Here is a 26,509-nt window from a genome sequence, read left to right as displayed (position 1 = left end):
TGTGAAAAGCAGTGTCAGTGTCGGTGTCTTCACGGTTTACAGGAATATCCAAAAGTCTTAATAGTTTTAAGGGGAACCACTGTGCCCTCACACACCTTTAACCTGAGCATTGTGTAGGATCGGATATCACGGACACCTATTTCATCCTCTGGACACACATTAAGTGGGTATTGTGTAATAGCGATTACTTGAGCAAGGGGTCAGACATCACCAGTGTGGGCCGGTTCCCAATGAAAGTATTCTTCAGATTGTGTGCATTTCTGACTTTACTAATCCAACACGAACGTGAGGAGTTGTGTGGTAGGAGATAAAGGTGGTGTTAAACTCAAGGTGAGATTTCCGGCAGAGACAACATGGCACATCTGGGAGCTGTGGGACGCAATTTGGCCATTGGCCAGCTCTTCTTACTTGCCATGGGAGCCTTCACTTATCTTACCTTCAAATGGATGGAAGACGCCATCGATCCCAACAGGAAGAAGAAGGTGGAAGCTCGGAGACAGGCAGAGAAGCTAATGTGTCAGATTGGGGTTGGGAAGGTCAAACTGTCAGACTATGAGATGATCATTGCAGTTCATCTGGTGGACCCTCTCAGTATGCAGATAACGTGGCATGACATCGCTGGCCTTGATGAGGTCATAACGGAGCTGAAAGGCACGGTCATCGCTCCCGTCCAGAGGAAACACCTGTTTCCAGGATCCAAGTTGTTAAAGCCACCTAAAGGTGTGTTGCTGTACGGCCCGCCTGGCTGTGGTAAGACGCTCATCGCCAAGGCGACGGCCAAGGAGGCGGGGTTCCGCTTCATCAACCTGCAGCCGTCTACATTGACAGACAAGTGGTACGGCGAATCGGAGAAGCTGGCTGCTGCTGTGTTCACATTGGCCTTTAAACTACAGCCCTCGATTATCTTCATAGACGAGATCGATTCGTTCTTGAGGAATCGCTCCATTTCAGATCACGAGTGCACAGCCATGATCAAAGGTCAGTTCATGAGTCTATGGGATGGACTGGATACTGACCACAACCATCAGGTGATCATAATGGGAGCTACTAATCGTCCTCAAGATATAGACTCGGCCATCCTGAGAAGAATGCCCACTAGGTTTCACATAAAACAGCCTAGTCTAAAGCAGAGAGAACAGATCCTGAAACTGATCTTGGACAATGAAAGGCTGGATGGGTCTGTGGACCTCTTTGATGTTTCCAAGGAAACAGAGGGATTTTCAGGGAGTGACCTCAAAGAGATATGTCGTGATGCCGCACTGCTGTGTCTCCAAGACTTTGAACAACAAACCCTAAATGAAAATGATTCAGAGGATTCTATCCGTCCCATCCAACAGTCAGACCTACTGAAGTCCGTCATTAAGATGAGGAAGAATAAAACAGAAATACAATGTGGCGTTTGGTCAGTGAGTTTAGCCCCAGACTGACTCTCATTACAGAGCCACAACACTGAAACAGAATAACATTTGAATCATGTGGATTGAGATATACATGAGAATGGTGTGGCTTGACCAGCCTGTGAATAAGTCACCTATGACTGATATATATGACTCCAAAATTTGGAGTCAGTTAATGTCGGCATGGTTTCAAGCCCAATCTGACATCCTTTTTTTATTATTGTAAAATTAAAGTTATTCTTCGTATTCGTATAGTGGCTGTGTACTTGTTTAAGCTAAACGCTCCTACATCTGGCTTTGTCTATGTACGTATGTCCGGTGTCTGTATGTCCCGCCCCATCCCACATTGGCCCAGCTTTGCGGGATGATAACTCATAAATAACAACACTCACTTCACACTGGGTGAGATTAAATCATTAATGCTACAAAAATCTATAACACATTAGAATGAATAAAACATGTTTGCATTAGCCACATGGACTCTTTACTGGTCCACTAAAGGGATGAACAGATAACCAGGTCTTACTAATAAAGGGAGATACATTCTGATGGATGCCCTGCTATATAGGTGCCCGCGGCACCCGTGGCGTACCAGAGCCGGAGCCGAGATCTTGCGGCCCCGCGGCACCCGTGGCGTACCAGAGCCGGAGCCGAGATCTTGCGGCCCCGTCCCGTGGCGGACCCTCCAAATTGTCAACAATAACAGCTTCGTCACATCCCTGGGTGTCACTTTCCTGACTACAGCCGTGCCAGCAGTGTCATGGGTAGTACAAAAAATCACACTCAATGTGAAGTGAGCGGTGGTCGTGCTTGCATAACGTCTTCAATTGGTAATTGGTGATGTAATACAGGCTACACACACACACACACACACACACACATTGCTATGGCAAAACGCTGAGGAAAAAGACTAGGATATAGGTCTAGGATGTAATTGGTGATGTAATATGGCTACACACACACACACACACACACACACACACACACACACACACACACACACACACACACACACACACACACATATTGCTATGGCAAAACGCTGAGGAAAACACATTGCTATGGCAAAACGCTGAGGAAAAGTGGCTACAGACACACGCACAGCCACTCTATGGAGCGGTTTACCACCGCACAAAAATGTAATATTTGGAAAATATTGGTATTGGTTTTTATTAGTTCTACTGCTGTAGGGTTATGCATTTATGAATGGATCCAGTGGGGTATAGAGTAATGTGTTAATTCCACAACAGGAGTTATGTGATATCTTTACCTCACATTACTTTTTGTGAGAAAAAAAAAAGAATCAATATATCTGTAACGGTTGATATCAGAGTCGGAAATCAGCTAAAAAGGGCAAAATCGGACATCCATTGAATTAATTCATTCAGCTTTTTTTTTCCTTTCTTTTTTTTACAGCATTCAGAGATAGTCACTGAGGAGACTTGGGTTCGTTCAGCCCACCAGTTCACGTCACTCCTGCCTGTGTCTTTTTTCAGCTCAATTGGTTCAGTCGATGGGACGAGTTTAGTCCAATGAGGAAACATGAAAGCATGAGACAACAGAATAAGTATATTTTATATCAATCAATATATTTTTTATTGTAATTAGTGTGGTTGCCCTTGCATTCTGCTAAGAGATACGTTATATATATGTAGTTTAATTTATATATACATTTATTCATGAATTTGTTTTCTCCATAAGAGATACGTTATATATATGTAGTTTAATTTATATATACATTTATTCATGAATTTGTTTTCTCCATTGACTTTAATTCCAAATTAAACTTTTCCCAAATATGGAGATGACTGACATCATAGACCACATGACTGACACAGTATGTCCATATATGGGCATTCCAAGATATGGGCTTAATATTGATGACATCAGCCATCTCCATATATGGGCATGACTGACACAGAGATCTCCATATATGGCCATTCATTTATTAGTGAATTAAATTTCGTATATGCAAATGATGTCCGTCCACAGCAACACACTTGACTCACACATCCCTGGTAAAGCTATCAAATAGGAGGGGCTAATCAAATATTAGACAGTAATTAAAAGAAACAATGGATAGACCATCCAGTTCTTTCAATGGGCAGCAAGACAATAACTTTCATGGTATAAAGCTACCGTTCAGAAATATAGTAAAAGTTAGTAGTAAAAATTGAGTAGAATTAACCCAACAGCTGAGTGGAGTAGTAATGAGTACTGTAGCTTATAGATCTTTTATTATAGTGTTATAGGAAGCTGAAGGGAAGCCTCAAGCTAACAGCTTGTCTACATAACATGAGGATCCATGCTTACCAGAAGGCCTCTCGACACATTAAGCTACGGCCACCCCCGCCTTGTGGTTCGATTCTCCCCATGAAGTGACTCATCTGATTCCAGGCTGGGTTGATCGCCGTCCACACCACATAGGTTATGCACTCTGCGGACACATCAAAAACAAAATGCAATATTTTACATGAGGGGACAATTCAGGCGCACAGCAGTAAGTTACAGATACAGGCCATAGAAGTACAGTAGTACACAAGAATAACATCACAATAAGACATATCCTCAAATAAACCTTTAATAAAGGTACAGACATATGTACTATACAATCGTCCTGCCTGGTGCAGAACAAGACGTCAATAAAGTTAAAGTACAGACTTGCCTGATGCAGAACAAGAGTCGAAAGACTTCTTATTGTTTTCGTCTCATTCCCAAGCCAATAACTTGAGGAGACTCTTTGTGTCTCCATAGGGAACCACTGCTGGTCATCGAATTATTGGCTTAGAAATGCAAAAAAAGAAAAAAAAAGAAAAGAAAAAAGAATTCAAGTCTCCATGGGGTGTAATCAATAGAAAAAAAATCCTTTATTGGGCGAACTACTCCTTTAAGAACCTCCAAAGACACCTCCTATGCTTCAGAGGCCTGCAGGCTAACTAAAGTTCTCTTCTGCTGTAAGAGCTGCTTATTATTCAGCAGCTATCTAGTGCAGACAACAGGGGATTGATTCCTGGCAAAATATGGGGCAATCATTCCACTGTCTGAACTTGATTACAAAGGTTATAAGAAAGCTGAAACATAAATCCCATCTCAGTGCAAAAAAAGAGAAGAAAAACAATTTATTTTGTTTATGCATGCGTATTTTCTTCAAGGATCCTTGTGCTGTTTATGTACAGTATACTGTAGATTCCGTTGAGTTTAGACAGGTGTTCATCATTGTATCAAGATGGGTGCAGATCCCATTGGGTTCATCACTGTATCAATATCCTCCTTGCCCTTCATTTCAGCGCAGGACTTTTTGCTGTGCTCTGATGTGGCATGCTCCGGTGTGGCTGGCAGCATGTGTTCGTGCATCCTCCTTATGTCAGGAGCAGGAGACCGGTCTCTGCTCCGGTGGTTTTCAGCGCAGGACTTTTTGCTGTGCTCTGATGTGGCTGGTGTGGCTGGCAGCCTGTGTTCTTGCATCCTCTTGTCAGGAGCAGGAGACCGGTCTCTGCCCCGGTGGTTTTCAGCGCAGGGCTTTTTGCTGTGCTCTGATGTGGCGTGCTCTGGTGTGGCTGGCAGCCTGTGTTCTTGCAGCCTCCTTATGTCAGGAGCAGGAGACCGGTCTCTGCCCCGGTGGTTTTCAGCGCAGGGCTTTTTGCTGTTCTCTGATGTGGTGTGCTCCGGTGTGGCTGGCAGCCTGTGTTCGTGCATCCTCCTTATGTCAGGAGCAGGAGACCGGTCTCTGCCCCGGTGGTAGTTGGGCAGACGAGACTCATCAGAGCGTCTTCTCTTGGCTTCTGGAGGCCTCTCGTTATAAGGTCGAGGCCTCATGTGGCTACGATCATTGCCGTACCGATCGTACGGTCTCTTTCGAGGGGAACTATTGTTGCGATAACTGCTTGAGGGGCGGTAAGAGTCTCCATGGGGTCGAGGGGAACTATCGTTGCGGTAACTGCTTGAGTTGTGGTGAGAGTATCCACTGGATCTAGGAAGACTATCGTTGAGGTGACGGCTTCTGCTGCAGTGAGAATTTCCACTGGATCGAGGAGGACTATCCTTGCGGTGACAGCTTGAGCTGCGGTGAGAGTATCCACGGGATCGAGGAGGAGGACTATCCTTGCTGTACCGGCTTGAGCTGAGGTGAGAGTTTACATGGGATCGATGAGGACTACCATTGCGGTGACGGCTTCTGCTGGGGTGAGAGTATCCGCAGGATCGAGGATGACTGTCGTTGTGGTGACGGCTTCTGCTGCGGTGAGAATATCCACGGGATAGAAGAGGACTATCGTTGCGGTACCTGCTTGATCTGAGGTGAGAGTATCCACGGGATCGAGCAGAACTATTGTTGCGGTGGTAAGAGTCTCCATGGGAACGACGGTCCCTGTAGTGATGACGATCTTGCAATGTCTGGTTGTGCTTGTGGTCCCTCAAACGGTCTCCCCCATCATCGTTCCCAAAATTCCGCTTGTTGGTGGGACTGTACTGTTTTCTGTGTTGACCATGGGGGCCAGCTGGAGAGAGGCGAGCCATTGACTGGGAGGTCGACAGCTTTGTACTGCCTGTGGAGTCCCGACTGGAACTAGAGGGTTCTGTTCTGAAAGGCCTTGGCCTTACCCTAGGGACCTTCTTCTGCTCCTTCTCCTCCTGTTGTGAGCGCTTCTGCTGCACCATCTTGTAAACCTTGTGAAGCTTCCTTGCATCAAACGCTGTAAACTTGGACACAAAATTCCAGAGGTTCCGCCGCCATGTTTTGACATGTTCTGGGTCATTGTAGGCTTTAAGGCACTCCGTGATTTGGTCTCCTATCTTTAGCAGGCAGGTGCGTGTGTGCTGGATCTGCTCCTGGGCAGACAGGCCCTCATCAGGCTTATCAAGCTGCTTGAGAGCCTTCTTTACAGGCCTCATGTGCTCCTTACAAATGTTGAAGGTCTCCTGGTCTAGTTCATTGTTTTCCTCTATGGGAACCACCTCTGAGCCGGCGGCGGTGATGCGCACCATGCCTGGGGTCTTTTTCCCTTTGCCTCCTTTAGCCCTTTCTTTTTTAGGCTTGGGGGATATTTTCTCTTTGCCACTTCCCTCTTTCTTCTCCTTTTTAGGTGTTCTCTGTTTTTCGTTGATCTTCTTATTATCCTTTTTCTTCTGCATCATCTTGGTGGACGGCTTGTCCATTTCATCATCTTTCACTTTGCCCTCATCAGAGGGGTTGTCGGTCAGACCTTCATCTGGGATGTAGGTCTCCTGCTTATCCTTGAAGGCAATGCTCTCCTTTCTCACCCGAGGCTTCTTTTTCACCTCGGCCTCCCCAGAGGGGCTGTCCGTCAGATATGGGGAAGTGATGTGGTGCTTGTCCATGAGGACCATGCTCTCCTTTCTCAATAGAGGTTTTCTTCTTTTCACTTTGGCCTCCTCAGAGGGGTTGTCCGGCAGAAGAGGGGGAGAGTTCACCTTGAGGATCTTTTTCACACTGGCCTCCTCCCCTCGTTTGGAGGACTGCTCCTTTTTCAACAATTTGAGGAGATCGTTTGCTCTGGCCTGTAGCTCCTTGCTCTGGGGTTCTTGCTCTGGTCTCTCAACTAGCTTAAAGTCAGGATCAGTCTTGATCAGATCCCAGTTGCCATATCCATGCTTGTAGATGGCAAGCAAGAGGTTAATGTCATCCTGCTCTAGCTTGTCCTGACATTTCATCTGGAATTTGTTTCTCTTAACTCGTACAGCCTTTTGTAGCGGTTCCAATTTCTGCTCGTTCTGAATGATGAACCTGGCATTGACATGAACTCCAGAGATCTTGATGTTGATGCCTCTGCGCTTTCCAGAATCTTTTGCTTCAGAGGGGTTCTCTTTGAGGTGCTCTTCGTGCGCCAGGACTGCAGCCGCACAACTAGTGTGGATCAGCTCCCCCAGCCTCTTGAGGTCTGCCATAGGTTTGTCCATCAGCCCAGAGTCTCTGGCGATGGCCTCTAGCCTGTCAAGTGGAGATCCAAATTTCCTATAGGCCTTGATGAAGCGACGGATCTCGGCATCAGTGAAGTCTTCCACGTTCACGGGCAGCATAAAGATGTCCTCCACGTCCTTCTGCTTCTCCTCCTCCTCCTCCTCCTGGATGATGACCTCGTTGCTGATGTTACAGTCATGCATCCACTCCAGCTCTGAGGCGCTCTCTCCCATACTTGAGAAGTTGACCTTGAAATGAGAGTCACGTTCTCTGGTCTTAAGCAACATAGGGGCGTCATTGATGTCCTCACTACCGAAAGTAAAGATGTCAGTCATTGAATTTCAGTTTCTTGAAGTTCTGTTGAGCGCAGTCCGACACTCTTGTCTTTGTCTGCCTCTCTTCTCTCTCTCTTTGTGGTTTCCCTCAGGTCTTTATCTCTTGCATGAACGGAGTGTCTCTCTCTGGCATTGGCTGGATGGCTTGTTCTTTCTGGCATGGGCCACCTGTATCTCTGTTGTTATGTATCTCTAGCTCTTTCACTCCAGCTTATAGAGCTCAGGTCTGATGTCACATAATGTAGCTTAAATAGTGACATGCGTGCTTACCGCTGCCAAGCATACATATCAACGCCGATTTGTGCAGGCGCTTTTGCATGACCATTAATATCCATTTCTAAATGTAAACGGCAAGATGGTACATCCTTACCATCCGTTCTGTGGATTCTGTTCTGTGGATTTCCTTGCCATTGACATTTCCATTTAAATAAAAGTTTGGATTAATTCATGCATCCTAAACTGGCTACAATGGAATGGTGAGATGTGTGCACCATGGAGCTCTCAATCATCTCAGGTTTTCATTCTTCTGTTTTGATATTGATGAACACTTAAACAAATGAGACATCATTCAGACTCTATTGCTCAAAAGCATGATACAGAGTCACAAAACAAACCCCCGAAAAGAGCTGGCAGATCAAGTCCTCAGGATCTTGCGCTCTGAAGTGTTGTTTAGCAATAGTCTGCTGTTTCTCTACAAGAAAAAAAGCGAATCAGTCATCATATAATGACATATCTTGGAATGCCCATATATGGACAAACTGTGTCAGTCTCTTGTGGTCTATGACATCAGACATATGATGTCAGTCATCTCCATATTTGGGAAAAGTAACATTTTTGCATGTTCCTATTCAAGTCAATGGAGAAAATTAATATAAAAATTAAACTATACCAGACCAGACCGGTGCCCGTTGGGCAGAATAGTCACTATCGAGGTCCAGTTGTGCAATACCTGTTGTATCTGTCTGGCTGGCTGGCATTATGCCCATATGGTGTTCTGTGTCCATGCCAGTCTGTGATGTCATCTCCAAATGTGGACACTGTAGTGATGTCAGTTGGGCTTTGTTGATGTCATTTGGGCATTGTTACCATGGCGGCGACACCTTGTAGTATGAGTGATGTCAGCATGCAGACAGGTGGTCAGACGGCGGACAGACATTCAGTAATAAATTAATAATATACAGTACATTATCTGCATGAGTTTGTGTGTGCATCTTGTGATCCGCCCCACAGATTCACTTCAAACTCGCAGTGCATATCACAGAGGACCTGAGGAAGCAGGGGATGGCCGGGGAAGCATGGTGCCCGGTATGAAGTTGGTGAGATCAGCCGTTGTCAAGAACCGGTGATCCAGCTGATATGCCCATATATGGGCATATGGTGATCTGGTTGTACTATGACATCAATACAACGTCATAGTACAATGTAGTATGAAGACAGTACTATGACTGTCAGGGATCTCCACATCGGCATACATTTGGCACACGCACATACAGACAGATAGAGATCTCCATATGTGGGCATAAGGTGTGGTTCTGTAAGAGGCAATACGTGCAGATGGGTTTTCTGTCTAGTCAGTTTGTTTGACTGGAACTTGAAAACCACCAATCAATCAAATAGACAGGAGGGGAGGGGCATAGGCAATGAATGAGAAACACAAGAAGCTGCCGCAGGAATAGAAGCCGACAGTCAAATCAGCCGAACCATGGTGGGGCACACTGGCACAGGCAAGTGAGAAACACAAGGGGCCGCACAGGGACAACGACAGTCAAAGACTTACAATCAAAGTTGACATTTGTAGAAATGCGCTGAAGCCTTTTCCAGTTCTATTTCATGTTTTATATTTGTTGAAATATTTAACTTTAATTTTATAATGGAAGTCAAATTGGCAGTCGGATAGGCCGGAACATTCATCCTCCTCCAGCCAGGTTTATGGCCACTCTGGACTCCATGTGGAACTATATATTAGGGTAACACTGATGTCATGAATTATATTACATCATCAAGATGACATCAGAGATTCACAGGATAGCCACGCCACCGTTACCAGACCCTGTCCTGTGTTTTTTGCCAATGCATACCTAGTACTTCTTCTTACTAAATACCATTAATAATCTTGATGTTTTGTAAAAAAAAGTCTTTTGGATTGTCTTGTTGAAATGTTCTATACAAATGAACGTGCCAACAGCCCCAACTGCTCCTCCAGATTTTGACTGTCTTCTCTACATGTTGCATTTCATAACAATACTCTTCAGTTTTCTGTGAGCAGTGCATCCTCACTGTACATTATAACACTTAATCCAACAACTTCTGTATTTTTGCTTACTGGTCTGTTACTAGTTAGCCTCAGAAACCCAGGCGTTACTAGTTCACTTGCACAGCAATTACTTGTGTCTACAAATCTGTTAAGCGATTAAGTATTAAGTGTCCAGCTCAAACACAGTGTTTACCAGGGGAGTGACTTTATGACAGCAGCACCCATCATAATTCCACTCACCCTCTATTTAATTATTAGAAAGCATCAAACACTTGATATTCGTTGTGTTTTCATTCAAGTACCTGAATGATAACCTAAAAAGCACTAGTGCCGAGCTCAAACACACACATATGGAAGGATATGTTTGTATTTGAAACAACGTATTGAATTAGTTCAACACCTCAAATAACTCCACTAAAAATAACCTGCCACATGTAGCATTTTGGTGTTAAAATAGTTTCCATTCCTCACCCAGGTTGCATTTGAAAAACATGTAGTACATATTTAGTACAGTGCCTTTGAGCAGAGAACAAATCCAATCAGTTTTTCTCAGTTGTATGTTAAACTATGTTCAGTATAGGTTTATTCATACCCAAAACTAAAACCTCTTGCATTGTTCTGTTTTGGCTAAAACTAAAACACTGACTGAACAATCTCCTTCAAGTTCTTAAATAAGAATGAAAATTCAGATGGCGCTTATATACTCAGATCAAATTTATTTCGGATGAAGTGTTACCTTGGGGGCTTGCACACTGGGGTTTTGATAGAACACACACAAATAGGTGCTGTGATAACAGTCCTCCTAAATGAGACAACCACAACGTCCTTGTATTGTAACCTCGCGTAGCCAGGATTACTCATCTGCGAAGAGAAAAGTCGTCTTGGTCCTCCACAGCATAACAGACAACAAGCACACTCTGGGGAAAACAATTATCTACAACCACGTTATTGACTGCACAAACTTGACAGCATGCAATGTCTGTAAACCATGTGATGAGAATTAAGTATTTACAACCACCATTCAATCACACACAAATGCACCCGATAGTTCACTTCCTAGTTTATGTAATGAATAGATGCTCTCGCTAGTAGCAGCCAATGGTTGATGTTTTGGAAATTTTGGATCAATACAGTAATACATTTACCTAGAGTATATTCAATATTGAAAACGACATAACAGACCACAACGTGTACACAAAAAAAATAATGATTTCTTCATTTGCACAAAATAGACATTAACATGGCCTGGGAGGCACAGAATAAATAGGATGAGGGGTGACACGTGTTAACAAGGTGCAGCTATCGTGTCACTCAAAGAGCATGTCCTCGTCTTGCTCTTCTGTCAGCATGTTGGAGGGCTCTGCGATGGGACCGAGCAGGGCCAGGCGGGCGGCAATCTCCAACTCTGTCCTCTCTCTCAGCTGCTTCTTCTTCTCCTGGATCTTCTTCAGCCTGCAGAAGGAAAAATTGGGAACGATTTAATATATCGTCGTTGTCAGGTGGAAATCTTGTATGTCCGAAAGCGTTCGTTTTGTATTTATCATTTTAGTCAGTCTTGTATGATGAAGCAGGGCTTTACTTTACAGAAAAATGTACACATTTGGAACTTGGAGATACAGTACGAGGTTTATGCCCGACAGTGACGATATATTTGCTCTTCCCTATAAAAATAATGAATATGATGGCTAGGTATGTTTTGTTGTGCCATTATGAAGATTGGAAGATTGAGAGAAGTGATCTTCTGAAGTGAGTTTGAATCTCCACGTTGGCTCGGCCAGCCTGCCCATGTGAAGGGAAAATGCTACCCATTCCCTATGAAAATCCCCTTGAGGAACAGAAATAAACACCCTGTAACTCAAGTTCAGCTGCCCCAGTGACCAACATAACTAGACTATGGACCTTCTGTGCAGCTCTTAAGTGTTGGGAGTTGATATGTCTTAACTACTTTATTGTAGGGCATAATAATCATATAATCAGCACAGCCCTTTTGATTCAGTTCTAGATGAAAGAGATACCAGTTAATTGACATATCACCTGTAGAACTCTTCTCGTTCTCTCTCATCCAGTTCTGTGATGATGTAGGAGAGGGTGCGCTCAATACGAGGGATGATCACTGTCAAGGAAGTGGAAAGAAAGTGTAAATATGCCGCTAGTACAATCACACTGTTGGGAGTTCTGCTTATTTGTTTCATTTTTGGAGTTCTGCTTCTTTGGTGCTACTTGATGAGAACTTACCATGCTCAATAGCATTGACACGGCGGTTGGTAATCTTTATTGCTTCATCCAGAGTGACAAAAGAAGTCTGTTGACAGAAGACCCTACTGTCATCATCTCATGTTGACAGTTTTGTGATACATTTTTTACTATGTTTTCATAAGCAAATCCTTTGCTGCAATTGATGGTGGTAATTCTGCGGTTAAACTAGAATAATATCATTCTATTGTAGAGGGCAAAGGGACGTGTGTTAGATTTTGCCTTCATCCTCACAAGAGAGCCAGGATTGTTTTTGTTTTTGATCTGTGTTGTAAAACACAGATCCAATATGAGCTCGCGAAACTGCCCTGAAAATCACGTGATCGTGGAGCGTTCGATAAATTAGACAGAATGTGGAGGCTAAGGCGGAGCTAGGCTCACACAGCACGTTCGTTTCAATTGACTCTAGTCGCTTTTAAGCAGCCCCTCCTTTTTTTATCATTTATTTGTGAAATCGAGCGCTCCTGCTCTTGTGGGGGACTCTAGTCGCTTTTAAGCAGCCCCTCCTTTTTTATCATTTATTGGCTAGTTGTGGGCAGAAGAGAAGCACGGTTGACAATGTGGTCTCAATGCGGAAGTCTCGGCGGAATGCGTCTTAATGTAAGACTATCAATACAGCGATAGTGTACATGTTTTTGGTCATGTTCATTAATAAAGGTATGCTTTACTTTCTCATAAGAGTGTACAATCGTACGCAGTGGTGTAAAAAGTACTCAAATGTTTTACTTATGTAAAAGTATCAATACTGCAATGTAGAAATACTCTGTTCCAAGTAAAATTCCAGAATTCAAAATGTAGGCCTACTTGAGTAAAAGTACACAAGCATTGGCATCAACATGTACTTAGACCGGGAACGCAAAATGCGTTTTTACCTTTCAGGTCGGGAACGCAGAATGCTGTTTTACCTTTCAGACCGGGAACGCAAAATGCGTTTCCTGCGTTTCCTGTAGTTTTTACCCTTTTCTGGTCTCGTGGCCAATGAAATGCATCAGGAGGCGATGACGTATGCTTCCCTATGACTACCGCAAAGCATTCTGGGTTTTTTTTTTCTGTTTGGGAGGGGGCTGCACTGGGAGAATCCCAGTGAAGCTTCTCATAGCGGCGAAATGGAAGACGCGTTGAGCGAAGGCAAACCGGACCCGCTGGAATTGGCATTGTTATTGTTACGTGATATGTTTGAAAACGACGACGATGATGAAGAAGTGTTTCATGGATTTCATGAGGACTGGATTACTTTTCACGGACGCACTTTGAGACGGCTAGTTTCAGAGACCAACACATTAGCCGAACAGCTAGTCAACCCCAAACTCCAGAACAACAGATTTGCAGCTATAGAGGTAATAACACTTATAAAATGATTATGATGATATGGTTCATTCATTCACATACACAGGCGCACACACACACACGCACGCACATATAATAATAATGACAAATGTCGCTCGCCAGATTTACCGTTATATGGAGCTAACAACTAGAATTGAAATATTGAAAATGAAAGTTTTGGTGCTTGTTGTTTCTTGTCAAAGTGGTGGTCTATGGTGTAAGGCCTATGGTGTAAGGTCTCAAATATTTGCTAATTATGTTTCTATGAGCTACATAGGCTGAGAAATATATTATTTATTAGACGTTTTATAAGATTTATTACAATTTTTGAGTTTGCAGATTTCTTTTAAAAAAATTATAAAGGTCTGGACCATGACAAATAATTTCCCATGAAAGCCAAAGGTGTAAGCTATCAAACAGTTTTGAAATTTTGTTTCTAGCTGCTACAGAGGCTGAGAAATAAATGCTTTAGTAGACGTTGACACCTCTGTGAAGTTTTCCATAAAATCTCAGGTTTTAGGGGTATTTTTCCAATCGGCCATAGGTTTTTAAGGCTTTTTTCCAGGCGGACTTAGGTCTAAATGGGTTAAAGTACTAAAAGTAAAAGTAGCACATGTTTGAAAAATAGGTATTAAAGTTGTTTTGTCTTTATGCAACCTGTTAATGACTCAATATATGGTATACATGGAGCTAGAGTGGATTAGGCTTAATGTATGTTTTATATCATTGTATATCTGTTACTAATAAGTAAAGCTTTCTAATAATCGTTATAATAACATAAAAACAATAACAATCGTCATAATAATAAAATAACAATAATAATATCTAGATTCAACACAGATCAATTAGCCCTATTCACGGCCCGCCCACCTACTTCCGTTTCTCAGTTTTCCCCGGGTGCTGACTTCAATTTAGAAGGGGAAACTATACTGGACTTAAAGCCAGCAAATCGTTATTTCTAATGGTAAAGTAAATTATAATGCTTTGTGCCGTTTACTATCTTGTGTTCTTGATCATGCTAGCCGTATTTTATACTTTACTATTCGGAAATTGCATTAAATTTGCGATTTCTGTGCTAACTCTATAGGCTCTAGTAGGATTTACCCCTTCAAAACGGGACTTCAGCACCCGGGGGATGCTGAGTGGGCGGGTCGTGAATAGGGCTAATTATTGACAATATGTCAATTCTAGTTTAATCAACAAAGTTACCCTTTAAATTATCCTTACATTTTTGCAATAGTGCCACCTACCTGTAAGGAGGCCAACTCCACAAGCAGTTCAACCGCTTTGGCATAGTTTCTTTTCAATCGTGAGACCTGCTCTCCTCCTCTAGCCAGACCAGTTAGCTCATAACCTTTCATGTACAGAGGAAACAGCAGGAAAAAGACCAGTAAATTCATAGTCAGTCGCTATTCATTAGTTTCAAAGAAGTAATGTTTTGGTCCAACCATGATATCATCATCATTATTATCATGGTCTAACTAACCGTGATAACCAAGCTCACAACGAGTCACAGAATAGGGGTTTATTTTCCAATGACCACCTCACTTGACTCAGTTGACTGTACATTATAATGCTTATTACACACCTAATTGTGAGATTATTATTGACACACAAGTTTCTACTTCCATAGCAACATAACATATACAGACCACAGAATTCCTCAATAGACCAATCATAATCTAGTATTCAACACAGCCGTGTAATAATAAATAGCCATGTGAGAAATGACTTACTGTCCCCGCCTTCCTGGTAGTGCTCAAACACGGGCAAGGTTACACCTAAAAAAGAAGAAAGGACACATAAGGAATCAGATCAGATCAAACGTTTATTTAGTGATTCCAGTAATACATGAGATGATGACAGCTCTGATACTAACCTGCCACATTGTCCTTTTTGGCTCGGACTTTCACCTGGGCCTTATTCACATTCTGTATGACAGTAGTGCTGTAGAAATGAGGATGGATGTGAGAGTTCTTTTTTTTTTTTTACTTTGTTTATTGATTTTCAAATGAAGCATTTAAGGCAATAAAGTGGTACAATAATAGGAGTAGCAGCTTCTTTTGTACAAACATCAAATATACAAGAGTGATACAAGGATTGCATTTTCACCCAAAACAACAATAAAAAATATAGGATAAAGAAAATAGGTCGTTAACAGACAAGATGTGAGAGTGGAATGTGACAGCCAATGGTATAGCCCAGTGGTTCTCAACCTTTTCTGGGTGTTAAAACATTTTTACTTCTAATTTCTCTATTATTTCTAGAGATGTATTTTCAGACAATAGGCTACATTCATTCCAAGAAAGCATGTTCAGTCTTACAACAGAACATTAAACACCTACCAGTCTCGACACAAGTGTGTAGCACCACGCAATTGCAATATTTGGGTGCATTCGTAAATAGCCTATTTTGGGATCTGCTCTGATTTCAGAACACTCGTAGAGTGCATTTACGATCTGCCATTTTCCATTTTTGTCTTTTGAAATGCCTTCGATGATTATGTTACATGTAGAGATGCACATTGAATTATCTATATTGAGTAGCAAAGAAGCCACGTCGCATTTTGCAATGACACTTTGTCACTGATGATCACTGGTTTAGCCTAATGACCCGGGCCGTTACCTGAAATCCCCAGCAGCAAATTTGGCTTCGGCCAAAGAGAAGGCAGCCTCTCGCATCACCTCTCCCATCAGGGTCTTGGTCTGGGGAGGGTAAGTAGAGATAGGAAGGTAAATTCCACCTTAGTACGGACAAGAGCTGACCAGAGAAACAGAAAATAGAACAAGAGTGTACACTCAGTGGCTTTGACCTACTTCAATTATTTTGCGTAGGATCAAGCGGAAGCGCATGGAGAGGGCATCAGCTTTCTTCTTGAGCAGGTTACGACCAGTCTGGGCCCCTTTCAGTCTGGCTTTCATGATGGTCTGTGCCCTGCAAGTACACGTTTTAATTTAAATCATGATTGGATTAATGTATGTTAATTTGGTAAATAATCATGCTTTGAATACAACAAGTCATAATGATCAGAATCAGGAATCTGATGTCTTCAACGTTTTCAGGCCAAGGACCCCTTACTTGAGAGAGAGATGAAGCAGGGACCCCACACAACCTTTCCATAGATTCCATATAGTTTCATCGTTTGACAGCCCAACCATAAGTGTATTTTGGATTCATGTCAATTTGTGTTTTCAGATATTTAACACCTTGAGCCGTCATACTCTGTAATTAGTCTGCTCTTTTTACCCTCTACACCAAATCTCTTGGCTGAAAATAGCCGATCTACAAGCTCTGCTCACAACGCCTCGCGTGCTTGTAGATCTGCTATTTTTGGATACAGTTCTCAGAATATGGACACTAGGGTTCAAGTTGTTAATATAAAAAGGATTGGAAGATTTTGAAGACCCCCTGTAGTAACTCTGAGGACCCCCTAGGGGTCCCAGACCCCCTGTTGAAGACCCCTGGTCTTCATTCATGTCTACAGTGAATGGCTTTTGCTGCAGACGTGCATCACATTTTGACAGCTCACGGCTGGCTCATGTACACAAGGCCTCACATGACAGAGTTCCTCAAATGTAGGCCTACTTGTCTTTTTGAGACAGAAATTCAGTGACATAAATAATAATCGATGATCGATCACAAGTTTCCTTGATACAAATGCAACAATGCAGAATAGAACAATACTGAAAACATCTCACTTTCTGCAGATATGAAGTCAACCACAAAACATTGGCTTGACTAGTGAGATAATGTATAACCTTGCCTAGGCTAGCAGTAGCAAGCTATGTTATTATGACTAGTTTATGCTCCGTCGCACGGCGGTGTCGAGCAATGATAACATCCGATCTACAAGTTCACAGATCTCCTCGGATAGACGCGCGGTAAGCCTATAGATCGCCTATTTTCCTCGCCATCATCGGTAGGATGAGATCGGGCTTTTTGGGAGCTTTAGCAAAACACAAGCTGCTTACATTCTGGACGGGAACACGTCGATCCTTTCTTTTCCTGACATCTTGTCCTTTGGATGGGAGGCAGCTGCGTGTGGACGAACAACCCGGAGGTGGACCTGTTTCAGCAGCTAGTGTCCCTGTAAACAACAGTAAACTGATAAATTAATCTAACATGTAGGATTATGAAGATGCGCTGATGTCGTGATCTTGGGATCCTGCTGGTTGGTGATCAGCTGGTGTGCTGGTCATGTGACTGTCACGCTAGTCGAGTGTGCGCAGTGGTGGGAAAAGTACTCAAACGTTAATACTAAAATTAAAAATACTCAATATGCAGAAAGTCCCATTTCAAGTTTTCAAATGTATATTAAAATCTTTCGAAAATATCAGATCTACAAGTTCACAATGCGTCGCGCGATACGAGCATTGTGATCGGCTATTTTCACATGTCTGAATGTAGTCTAGGCGGGCTGAGATGGTTTTGTAATATTATAATAATCAATCTACAAAGTAATTCAAGTTGTCAAATAAATGTAGTGGAGCAAAAGTACAATATTTGTCTCTGAGAGGTAGTAGTGGAGTATAAGTGAAAGTATTGGAAATGGGAAACAATCCAGTAAAGTACAAATACCTCAAAATAATAATAATAATAATAATAATAATAAAACTTTATTTGTATAGCACCTTTCATGACATGAAATGCAGCTCAAAGTGCTTTACAGAGCATAAAATGAAGCACACGTGCTTAACAGAGAAAAAGTAAAATAGAAATAAAAAATACATAAAAAAGAGATAAGTAAAATGATTACAATAAAGCAAGAAAAAATAAAAGCATAGAACATTGAAGAACAATTTCAGAGCCGTGCGGACGTCAATAGCAGCATAGGGATTAAAAAATTTAGCTAAAAAAAATGGTACTTGAGTAAATGTACTTAGTTACTTTACACCCAGATTACATCACTGACGCTAGTGTGCGCTAAATATGGGATTTATGGTTCTTTGAAGTGAGCCGGATCTCTGGGATCCGGGATCCTTTCCTTAAAAGAGCCGTTAAAAAGACTCATTTTAGTTACTTGTAGAATTTGATTATTATAATTATTACAAATCACTTCAACTCTATTTACATTTCGGCCATATATACATTTAATTTGCAAATAGCAGATCTACAAGTCATTGTGAGCTGCCTGTGAGCTTGTAGATCGGCTATTTTCAAATGGGTTTTTCCCCCCTACATTTTATTCATTAGAAAACTTGTGAAATGGGACATTTTGCATTGCAGTAGGCCTACTTTCTACTATTGGTACTTTAAAGGAGTAGTTCACCCGCAAAATGACATTTTTTTCCTATTGATTAGTCACGCCATGGAAACTTGAGTTCAATAATATTTTTAGGTTTTTGTTGCATTCCTAAGATAAAAATGTGAAAACAATACATTTACCCCAATTGATTCCGGATGGGGACCCAAATCGATTCGGGTCCCCATCCGGAATCAATGGGGGTAAATAAACGCAAATCAATATTTTGTCTTAGGAATGCAACAAAAAACTAAAAATATTATTGAACTCAAGTCTCCATGGCGTGACTAATCAATAGAAAAAAAGTCATTTTGGGGGTGAACTACTCCTTTAAGTGCATTTTGATACAAATGCTTTTGTACTTTTACTCAAGTAGACCTACCTTTTAATTCCAAACTTCTACTTGTGGCAGAGTATTTCTACATTGCAGTCAGTATTGATACTTTTACATAAAGTAAAGAATGTACTTCTACCACTTTTTGTGGTTGCATGTTCAGATACTGGATTCTGATTGGCTTAAAACAGTGGTAAATCAGTCAACAACCTTGGCCCACTGTTGTAAATAACCTGGTTTGGCTGATTTACCACTGTTTGGCACTCAGCTTCGCCTCGTGCCACAACCCTGAAACAGTGGTAAATCAGCCAACAACCCACTCACTCCCTCTCATGGTAAATGGCTTACTTTTTCCATAACTGTTCATTTAGAAAAGAACGGCTCCCTACTGCGAAGAGCCGTTCAATAGACTCGATTCGTTCGCGAACGTCCCATCTCTAAATGGAGAGTGGTCCTCCCATTCTCTTCCGGGTCAACACAGAAAAAACTGCACAGCACTGTCACCGATGAAGAGTTAGCTTAGCGGGCCAACAGCTTTCTACCAAAACCCCAAGAGAGAGCAAGCATTGGACGCATAAACACTCCCAACACAGAACATTCCCCCGTATCGTTCTGTAACCATATGACACAGGTGAGTCTTGTTATGAATGAACCAGCTGTTTACCGGCTGAGTGGCTGTAGATTAGTGCTAGGCAGCTAGCTATAGCCTGCTAGCAGCACTAGCAGTGCATGTGCCGCATGTGAGTTGAGGAGGAGCAAACTGGACTGGCCAAAGTATCTAATATGTTTTGATTTCTTCCACGTGTTAACTATACGTGAAAGGCAGCCATATACAACTCATGATACAATCATAAATGGGACTACCAACTTTCATTTCGTCCTCCAGTTTATGGTCATGCTCTTCAAATTGGCTGAATTCGTTTGTACAGCAGGCAGGCAGGCACATAGTAGCCAGCTGGATTCTGGGCTGCATTGCATCAGTCATCATCAGATATTGAATGATTGAACCAGTGGTGGAAAAAGTACTCACATTCTTTACTTTAAGTAAAAGTATCAATAGCTGCCATGCCAGAAATACAAATACTCAAAATGTACTTGAATAAAAGTATGAAAGTGTTGGCATCGAAATGTACATAAAGTGCTAAAAGTAAAAGAACAAAATGTTTGACAATAGCAGATCTACAAGCTCACAACACGTCGCGAGTTTGTTGATAGCCAAGGTATAAAACAGGGCTATTGGTTTATATATGTTTTATAATATAACTTATATCTGCAAAGTAACTAGTAACAAAGGTTTTCAAATAAATGTAGTGGAGTAAAAGGACAATATTTGGAACCGAGATGTAGTGGAGGGGAAAAAAGTTGAAGTATTGGAAATACTCAAGGAAAGTACAAATACCTCAAAAGTGTACTCAATTACAATACTTAAGTAAATGCTCTTAGTTAATTTACACAACTGATTTGAACATAGTCCATTGAATCATGACAGTGCAGTCTGCTCTTGATTATAAATACTGTTATCCATATGCATTCTTATCCATTGAATTTACACATGGATGAATGATGATAACTACATTCCTGTTGTTGATTGATCCCTGTCTGTCTCATTCGTTGTCGGGTTCACAGAGATGCCGGGACTCAGCTGTCGATTTTACCAGCATCGGTTCCCAGAGGTGGAGGATGTTGTGATGGTGAACGTCAGGTCCATCGCAGAGATGGGCGCCTATGTCAGCCTCTTGGAGTACAACAACATCGAGGGCATGATCCTACTCAGTGAGCTGTCACGTCGACGTATCCGCTCCATCAACAAGCTCATCCGCATAGGTCGCAACGAGTGCGTGGTGGTCATCAGAGTAGACAAAGAGAAGGGTAAGCCATGGTAGACATTTGATGTACAAATATAATGATTCTGTGGCACTAGCCTCCTGGCACAGGGCAACAGACTGTTAAAGGAGTAGTTCGCCCCCAAAATGACTTATTTCCTATTGATTACTCACGCCATTTGGGTCCCCATCCGGAATCAATTTATTGTAATCAAATTATTAGGAATGCGACAAATATATATATTTTTTTGATTGAACTCAAGTCTCCATGGCGTGAGAGAATCTTTCATTTTGGGCGTGAACTACTCTACCGGCCGATCATCGATTAGAGTTAATTGTTTCATTTAATCTATACAATTCTGTGTATTAATCAACAGTTGATTAATTGTTAACATCCCTTGATCACAGGCCACAATAGATGGTACATTGTGAAATATGCCAACTGTTTTGCCTGCTTCACAAACTGCCATTCTGTCTACAAGACAAGCTCCTGGCGCTGCCCAATTCTAAGTCCCCAGGATTATTTTTTTGTGTTATCTTTTTCAGCCCAAGTGTTACTTTACTTTTGTGTTGTTTCTGTGTTCTTTGACTAATAAAGTATTCAATAAAAAAACAGTACTTTGATCGCTAAATAAATAGGTTTGACAGTAAATGTAGCCTAACAAGGAGCAGCTTGTTTATATGTGGAAAAACACCACTGTTAAAAGGCTGTAGTTAAGATTGGAGTGTGCCAATCAGCAAAATGTAAACAGTGTAAAAGTGATCATTATTGGGGACTATTTGGAAGCAGGATGCTTGTTCTTGTGTAGCATGGTAGGTTAAAGCTATAGTTCTGCTCCAAATAGTGGGCAAATCTATTAGATAAAGGCATTAGATGATGTTTTCCCTTCTCAACTCCCTCTAGGATACATTGATTTATCAAAAAGAAGAGTTTCTCCAGAGGAGGCCATTAAGTGTGAAGATAAATTCACCAAATCCAAAACTGTAAGTCAAAATGCTGCACAATTTACTTAATATTTTCCTTTTTATTACACAGCCCAGAAGTTCATATTGAGAGAAATGATTCGATCACTTATTTCTGTTTGCCATTATTATTCATCTTGTAACCATCACATTTCATTTGTTTTTATTCTGTAATTATAATTTATCATTGATCATTTGGTTTTGCCTGTCCTCATTTTAGTGGAACAGTAGCTAGAGCCTGGTTTGAGGCTGACTTATGGTATTTATTGTGTGGGTTTAAGTAAATCTCTGTTTCAATCCCTGTCAGCTCCCTCTCATGCGTTATTATACTTGACTTGACATGGAAATCTAACACATAAAAAATATAATCATGTAGAGGGTTCACATGGGAACTCATGTGGGTCTCAGACATAATGTGGCTGTGACACCAGTCGTGTGTGATGTATGGTTGCACTGATACCATGTGGGCTGTTGTGATTGTAGGTGTACAGCATCCTTCGACACGTGGCAGAGGTGCTGGAATACACCAAGGACGAACAGCTAGAGAGCTTGTTTCAGCGCACCGCCTGGGTCTTTGACGAGAAGTACAAGCGACCAGGATATGGAGCATATGATGTCTTCAAACAGGCTGTGTCGTAAGTACTTTCTTAACACTATTGATCATATTCATTTTACTCTTTGTACTCTATGCCGTATACATTATGTCTTTATGGCGTGGCTCCTAATAGGAGGTAGGCTGTCAAGAAGAGGTTTGTCTGTGTGTCTTTTGCACTTAATGGCTACTGTCGTGAGTCGCCAACCACTGGACATTTATATTTTTGTAAATATTGAACTATTTAAAACTTGGTTCTTATATACTGGCAGTCACTGGCAAATAACTCTATTTGGAAGTCACTATGACATCAACAACATCAATATGACATCTGAGATCCACATTTTAGCAATGCAGTTGTAAGACTGCATGTTGTTTTTGGAGCTGTGTGGAACACAAGCTACCCTATACGTGGCTGTGTGTGTAGGTATGTTTGTGGGTGGGTGGGTCTGTATGTAGCCTCAAGAATGTGGTGTAGTATCTTTTATGACCACACATGTTAAAGGAGTAGTTCACCCCCAACATGACTTTTTTTCTATTGATTACTCATGCCATGGAGAGTAGAGTTCAATAATATGTTTTGGTTTTTGTCACATTCCTAAGACAAAAATGTGATTTGAGTAAATTTACCCCCATTGATTCCGGATGGTGACCCGTTTCGAAACGGGTCACCATCCGAAATGAATGGGGGTAAATTTATTGTTCTCACATTTATGTCTTAGGAATGTGACAAAAAACTAAAAATATTATTGAACTCTACTCTCCATGGCATGAGTAATCAATAGAAAAAAAAGTCATTTTGGGGGTGAACTACTCCTTTAAGGGAGGGGCGCTGTTTTCAACTGCAATACACACACACACACACACACACACACACACACACACACACACACACACACACACAGCTCCACTTCGAACAGAGGTTCGATTTTTAAATTGGAACTGGAATTCATCACAAAATATCAGAAGTCCCAAAATAAAGATATAAATATTCAGTAGTCAAAAGTATTAGAACCTAAAACATGTTATCTTCTCTCCCTCAATATGAGATTCACATCAATCACTCGAATACACTGCAGGCAGGTGTCTGTGACTGAACATTATTATTAGAATGAAACCGCCATTCTGTTCTCTTCTGAGACTGCGCTCTCTCATTTTTGACTTCCACAGAGATCCCGCCATCCTCGATTGTCTGGAGCTGACAGAGGAAGAGAGGGCTGTGTTGATTGACAACATCAACAGGCGACTCACTCCACAGGCTGTCAAAATCAGAGCAGGTGGGGGACCTCGGCATAGTCACCACCAAGTTGTAAGAGAGACAATATAAACTAACATTTTAGCATATGTGGGACCTAATAATAATGGGAGGTGCCCAGTGGCTAACCACAATGGTATTCCCATTATTATCACGCACCTTTACTTATCAAAAACTAAACCAGAGATTATTTTAACTCATTGATTGCCAAGGCCCGAGTTTCCCGAGTTATTACAGTAGTCCCAGGCTGCCACACCCGAGTTTTTTTTCTCAAAAATAAATATTTTATAAGAAAAAAATCCAAAAATGCCTAAAATGTATTAGGCACGATCGCAATCGCGAAATTGCATGTTTAGCCCCATAACAAACACATCTTTCAAATGGCAAAATGTTTGTTTTGTCTGACTTTGAAGGCTTCTATCTCATGAATGCCTGAACGGATTTCCAAGCGGATTTTTTTGTTTGAAAGCTGTTAAAAAGTATCTAGGCATGGGCGTGCACGATCCGTGCACTAAAAATGTATCCGTGCACTAGAAATTTAGGAACGTGGCATCCTGGTACTTGGCGGCCATCTTGAAAAGGGCAATCAATGAGTTAATAGACAATTGTATTGAGTCTGACTTCATTGATCAAGTATCATGTTCACTGCAATGCATATTTTTTAAAGATGTTTATCTATCTCACACAGACATCGAAGTGGCGTGCTACGGGTATGAGGGGATCGATGCCGTCAAAGAGGCCTTGCGGGCCGGACTGGGCTGCTCAACGGAGGTCATGCCAATTAAGGTGCGGTGCGATTGGCAGTTAAAATCCATCAGTCCACAGATGGCACGGACGCTGTATTTAACCAGTGTTGACTTGTGCTTGGCAGATCAACCTGATCGCTCCTCCACGATACGTGATGACTACGACCACTCTGGAGCGCACAGAGGGCCTGTCTGTCCTGAACCAGGCCATGGCCGCGATCAAGGAGAAGATAGAGGAGAAGAGGGGTGTCTTTAACATCCAAATGGAGGTGAGAGCACAGCACTTAAAGAAAATGTACTATTTCGAGTGATTTCTTTGTCTTACGTTTGTTTAATTTGCCACTTAAAAAGCATTAAAAGCATTAAATCTTTCAGTTATAATGGTGAGCTCCCATTTCTAGCTTCTTGTGTCAATAAGGAGTTCAGAGTAAACATAAGTTGCAGAGTACATCAATTAAACCTTGTAATTTAACATTTTCAATATCAATTTCATGAATTCTATGCTTCAGCTCTGCCAGTGTAATCCGACTTTGTGGATAATCAGGTTGGATTGTACTTTGCATAAGCCTATCCACAGTGATAATAGTGCTGTTCTGCTTTCTGGACTGTTCATTTAAAGAAGGTGATTAATTGGTCACCGTATTGGCAAGAATCTCGCGATGCAATACATATCACGATACTTGGGTCACGATGCAATAGTATCACGATATATTGTGAATCTTTGCGATACGATAGTGATACTATTGCGATATATCAGCTTTAAAAAATGAAGACGCTGCTCTAATGTTGTTGTTTTCGTCGTTCGCAGCCATTTTCTCAAGAGACGTCACTCACTGAAGGGGAAGTAGCTACTATAGTAAAGCGACATTTAGAGGCAGCGGAGTGTCAGGACCGGACTTCTACCATTGGTTCCTATGCATGGGAACATAATTTATTATCCTCAAAGTATCACGATACTACAGCCTGAAGTATCGATACAGTATTGGCAAATAAACTATCGCGATGTATTGGCATATCGATTATATTGCCCACCATGCCGTCACCCATTAGTTTAACAGTTTGGTAAGAGACGACAGCTTGCCATTTCTACTGTGACTGTAATATTCCAGAGTCCAAGCACTACAGATAAGACATAGCTTAGCTCTAAAAACACCCTTTAACTACACCCTTTAACTGTTTAGGAAAATGCTTTCCAAATCATGTTTTATATAAAGCTTCAAAAGCTCCTTCTGGAAATGTATTGTTATGTATCATGCCAGTAAATCATCCATCCGTAAATGTCCCTCAGCCCAAGGTGGTGACTGACACAGATGAGACAGAGTTGGCCCGGCAGCTGGAGAGGCTAGAGAGAGAGAATGCCGAGGTGGACGGAGATGACGACGCGGAGGAGATGGAAGCCAAAGCAGAGGACTAGCCCATCCTCAGGCTGGTGTGGAAAGAATACCGAAAATTGAGAGGAAGGTGGACAGACCTTGTCATGGTCACGCAGTCACCCAGATATTCACTTACACATTAGAAAAAATGTTAACCCAACTATTCATTGGCTAACGGTCCAATCTGTTTTGTCATAGGAGTCGATGACACTAGACAGACAAAAACAGTTCTCAATTTATATTACATATATTTATCTTATATTTTTTAAATACACCATAATTAAACGTCAATATTGATGGTGGCCTTCTCTAATTTCTTCCTTAAAGGCCCAGTCTTCAGTATCCACGCAGCTTCACCTCTGGCTTGTCACAGGGATGTGGTTCAAACAGGGCAATGTAGTTTCTTGTCCATGTCAACAGCGGTTATGGGTGACCCTTTGTTATGTTCCTCTTCCAGTTAAAGGGTTTTACAGACAGGATTTTGCTCTCATTAACCTCACATCAATAAAGATCTGGAAGTTTTGATCTCAACTTGTCTTGTCTGTTTATGGAGTTAGGGCAGTGGAATTTCACTCATTGTATGATAGGCCTTAAACATGACCGAAATGGTTGCGATTCAGAGTACGTTAAAGTTATACCATGTAACTTTTTTTATAAAACAAATCTTAGAATTGTCCTAACTGTTAAATCGCTAAAGTT

General features: G+C 41.7%; 3 protein-coding genes across 3 annotated transcripts; 2 read left to right on the top strand and 1 right to left on the bottom strand.

Annotated features, from left to right (window-relative positions):
- Nucleotides 1–353: 353 nt before the first annotated feature.
- LOC308301091 (outer mitochondrial transmembrane helix translocase-like) lies at nt 354–1,427 on the top strand (the record flags this gene model as incomplete). The annotated part of the gene is made up of 2 exons (XM_080744989.1): nt 354–1,028; nt 1,119–1,427. 2 exons carry the CDS (start codon nt 354–356, stop codon nt 1,425–1,427), a joined length of 984 nt encoding a protein of 327 aa, XP_080601115.1.
- A 9,188-nt stretch (nt 1,428–10,615) lies between these two features.
- Nucleotides 10,616–19,952, bottom strand: atp6v1d (ATPase H+ transporting V1 subunit D). Its single transcript, XM_080744613.1, has 10 exons — nt 19,927–19,952; nt 17,454–17,569; nt 16,299–16,416; nt 16,108–16,187; nt 15,362–15,429; nt 15,219–15,263; nt 14,733–14,836; nt 12,139–12,205; nt 11,938–12,016; nt 10,616–11,355 (listed from the first exon to the last, which is right to left on the bottom strand). The coding sequence occupies exons 2-10, from the start codon at nt 17,492–17,494 to the stop codon at nt 11,211–11,213; spliced, it is 747 nt and encodes a 248-aa protein (XP_080600739.1). The 5' UTR covers nt 17,495–17,569; nt 19,927–19,952; the 3' UTR covers nt 10,616–11,210.
- Nucleotides 19,545–26,341, top strand: eif2s1b (eukaryotic translation initiation factor 2, subunit 1 alpha b). Its single transcript, XM_080744612.1, has 8 exons — nt 19,545–19,689; nt 20,685–20,927; nt 21,786–21,865; nt 22,328–22,479; nt 23,607–23,713; nt 24,380–24,477; nt 24,563–24,706; nt 25,726–26,341. The coding sequence occupies exons 2-8, from the start codon at nt 20,687–20,689 to the stop codon at nt 25,849–25,851; spliced, it is 948 nt and encodes a 315-aa protein (XP_080600738.1). The 5' UTR covers nt 19,545–19,689; nt 20,685–20,686; the 3' UTR covers nt 25,852–26,341.
- Nucleotides 26,342–26,509: the final 168 nt, after the last annotated feature.

Source organism: Nannobrachium achirus (genome assembly GCF_963921795.1).
Source record: "Nannobrachium achirus genome assembly, chromosome: 16".
Taxonomy (NCBI): domain Eukaryota; kingdom Metazoa; phylum Chordata; class Actinopteri; order Myctophiformes; family Myctophidae; genus Nannobrachium; species Nannobrachium achirus.
This window is presented reverse-complemented; position numbering and strand designations above follow the sequence as displayed.

Coding starts and splice junctions, on each gene's coding strand:
- eif2s1b (XM_080744612.1), top strand. CDS start 20,687: ATGCCGGGACTCAGCTGTCGATTTTACCAGCATCGGTTCCCAGAGGTG. Junction 22,480..23,606: donor GTCTTCAAACAGGCTGTGTC/GTAAGTACTTTC, acceptor TGACTTCCACAG/AGATCCCGCCATCCTCGATT. Junction 24,478..24,562: donor CGGAGGTCATGCCAATTAAG/GTGCGGTGCGAT, acceptor TGTGCTTGGCAG/ATCAACCTGATCGCTCCTCC.
- atp6v1d (XM_080744613.1), bottom strand. CDS start 17,494: ATGTCAGGAAAAGAAAGGATCGACGTGTTCCCGTCCAGAAT. Junction 14,837..15,218: donor CTACCAGGAAGGCGGGGACA/GTAAGTCATTTC, acceptor TGTACATGAAAG/GTTATGAGCTAACTGGTCTG. Junction 11,356..11,937: donor GAACGAGAAGAGTTCTACAG/GTGATATGTCAA, acceptor TTCCTTCTGCAG/GCTGAAGAAGATCCAGGAGA.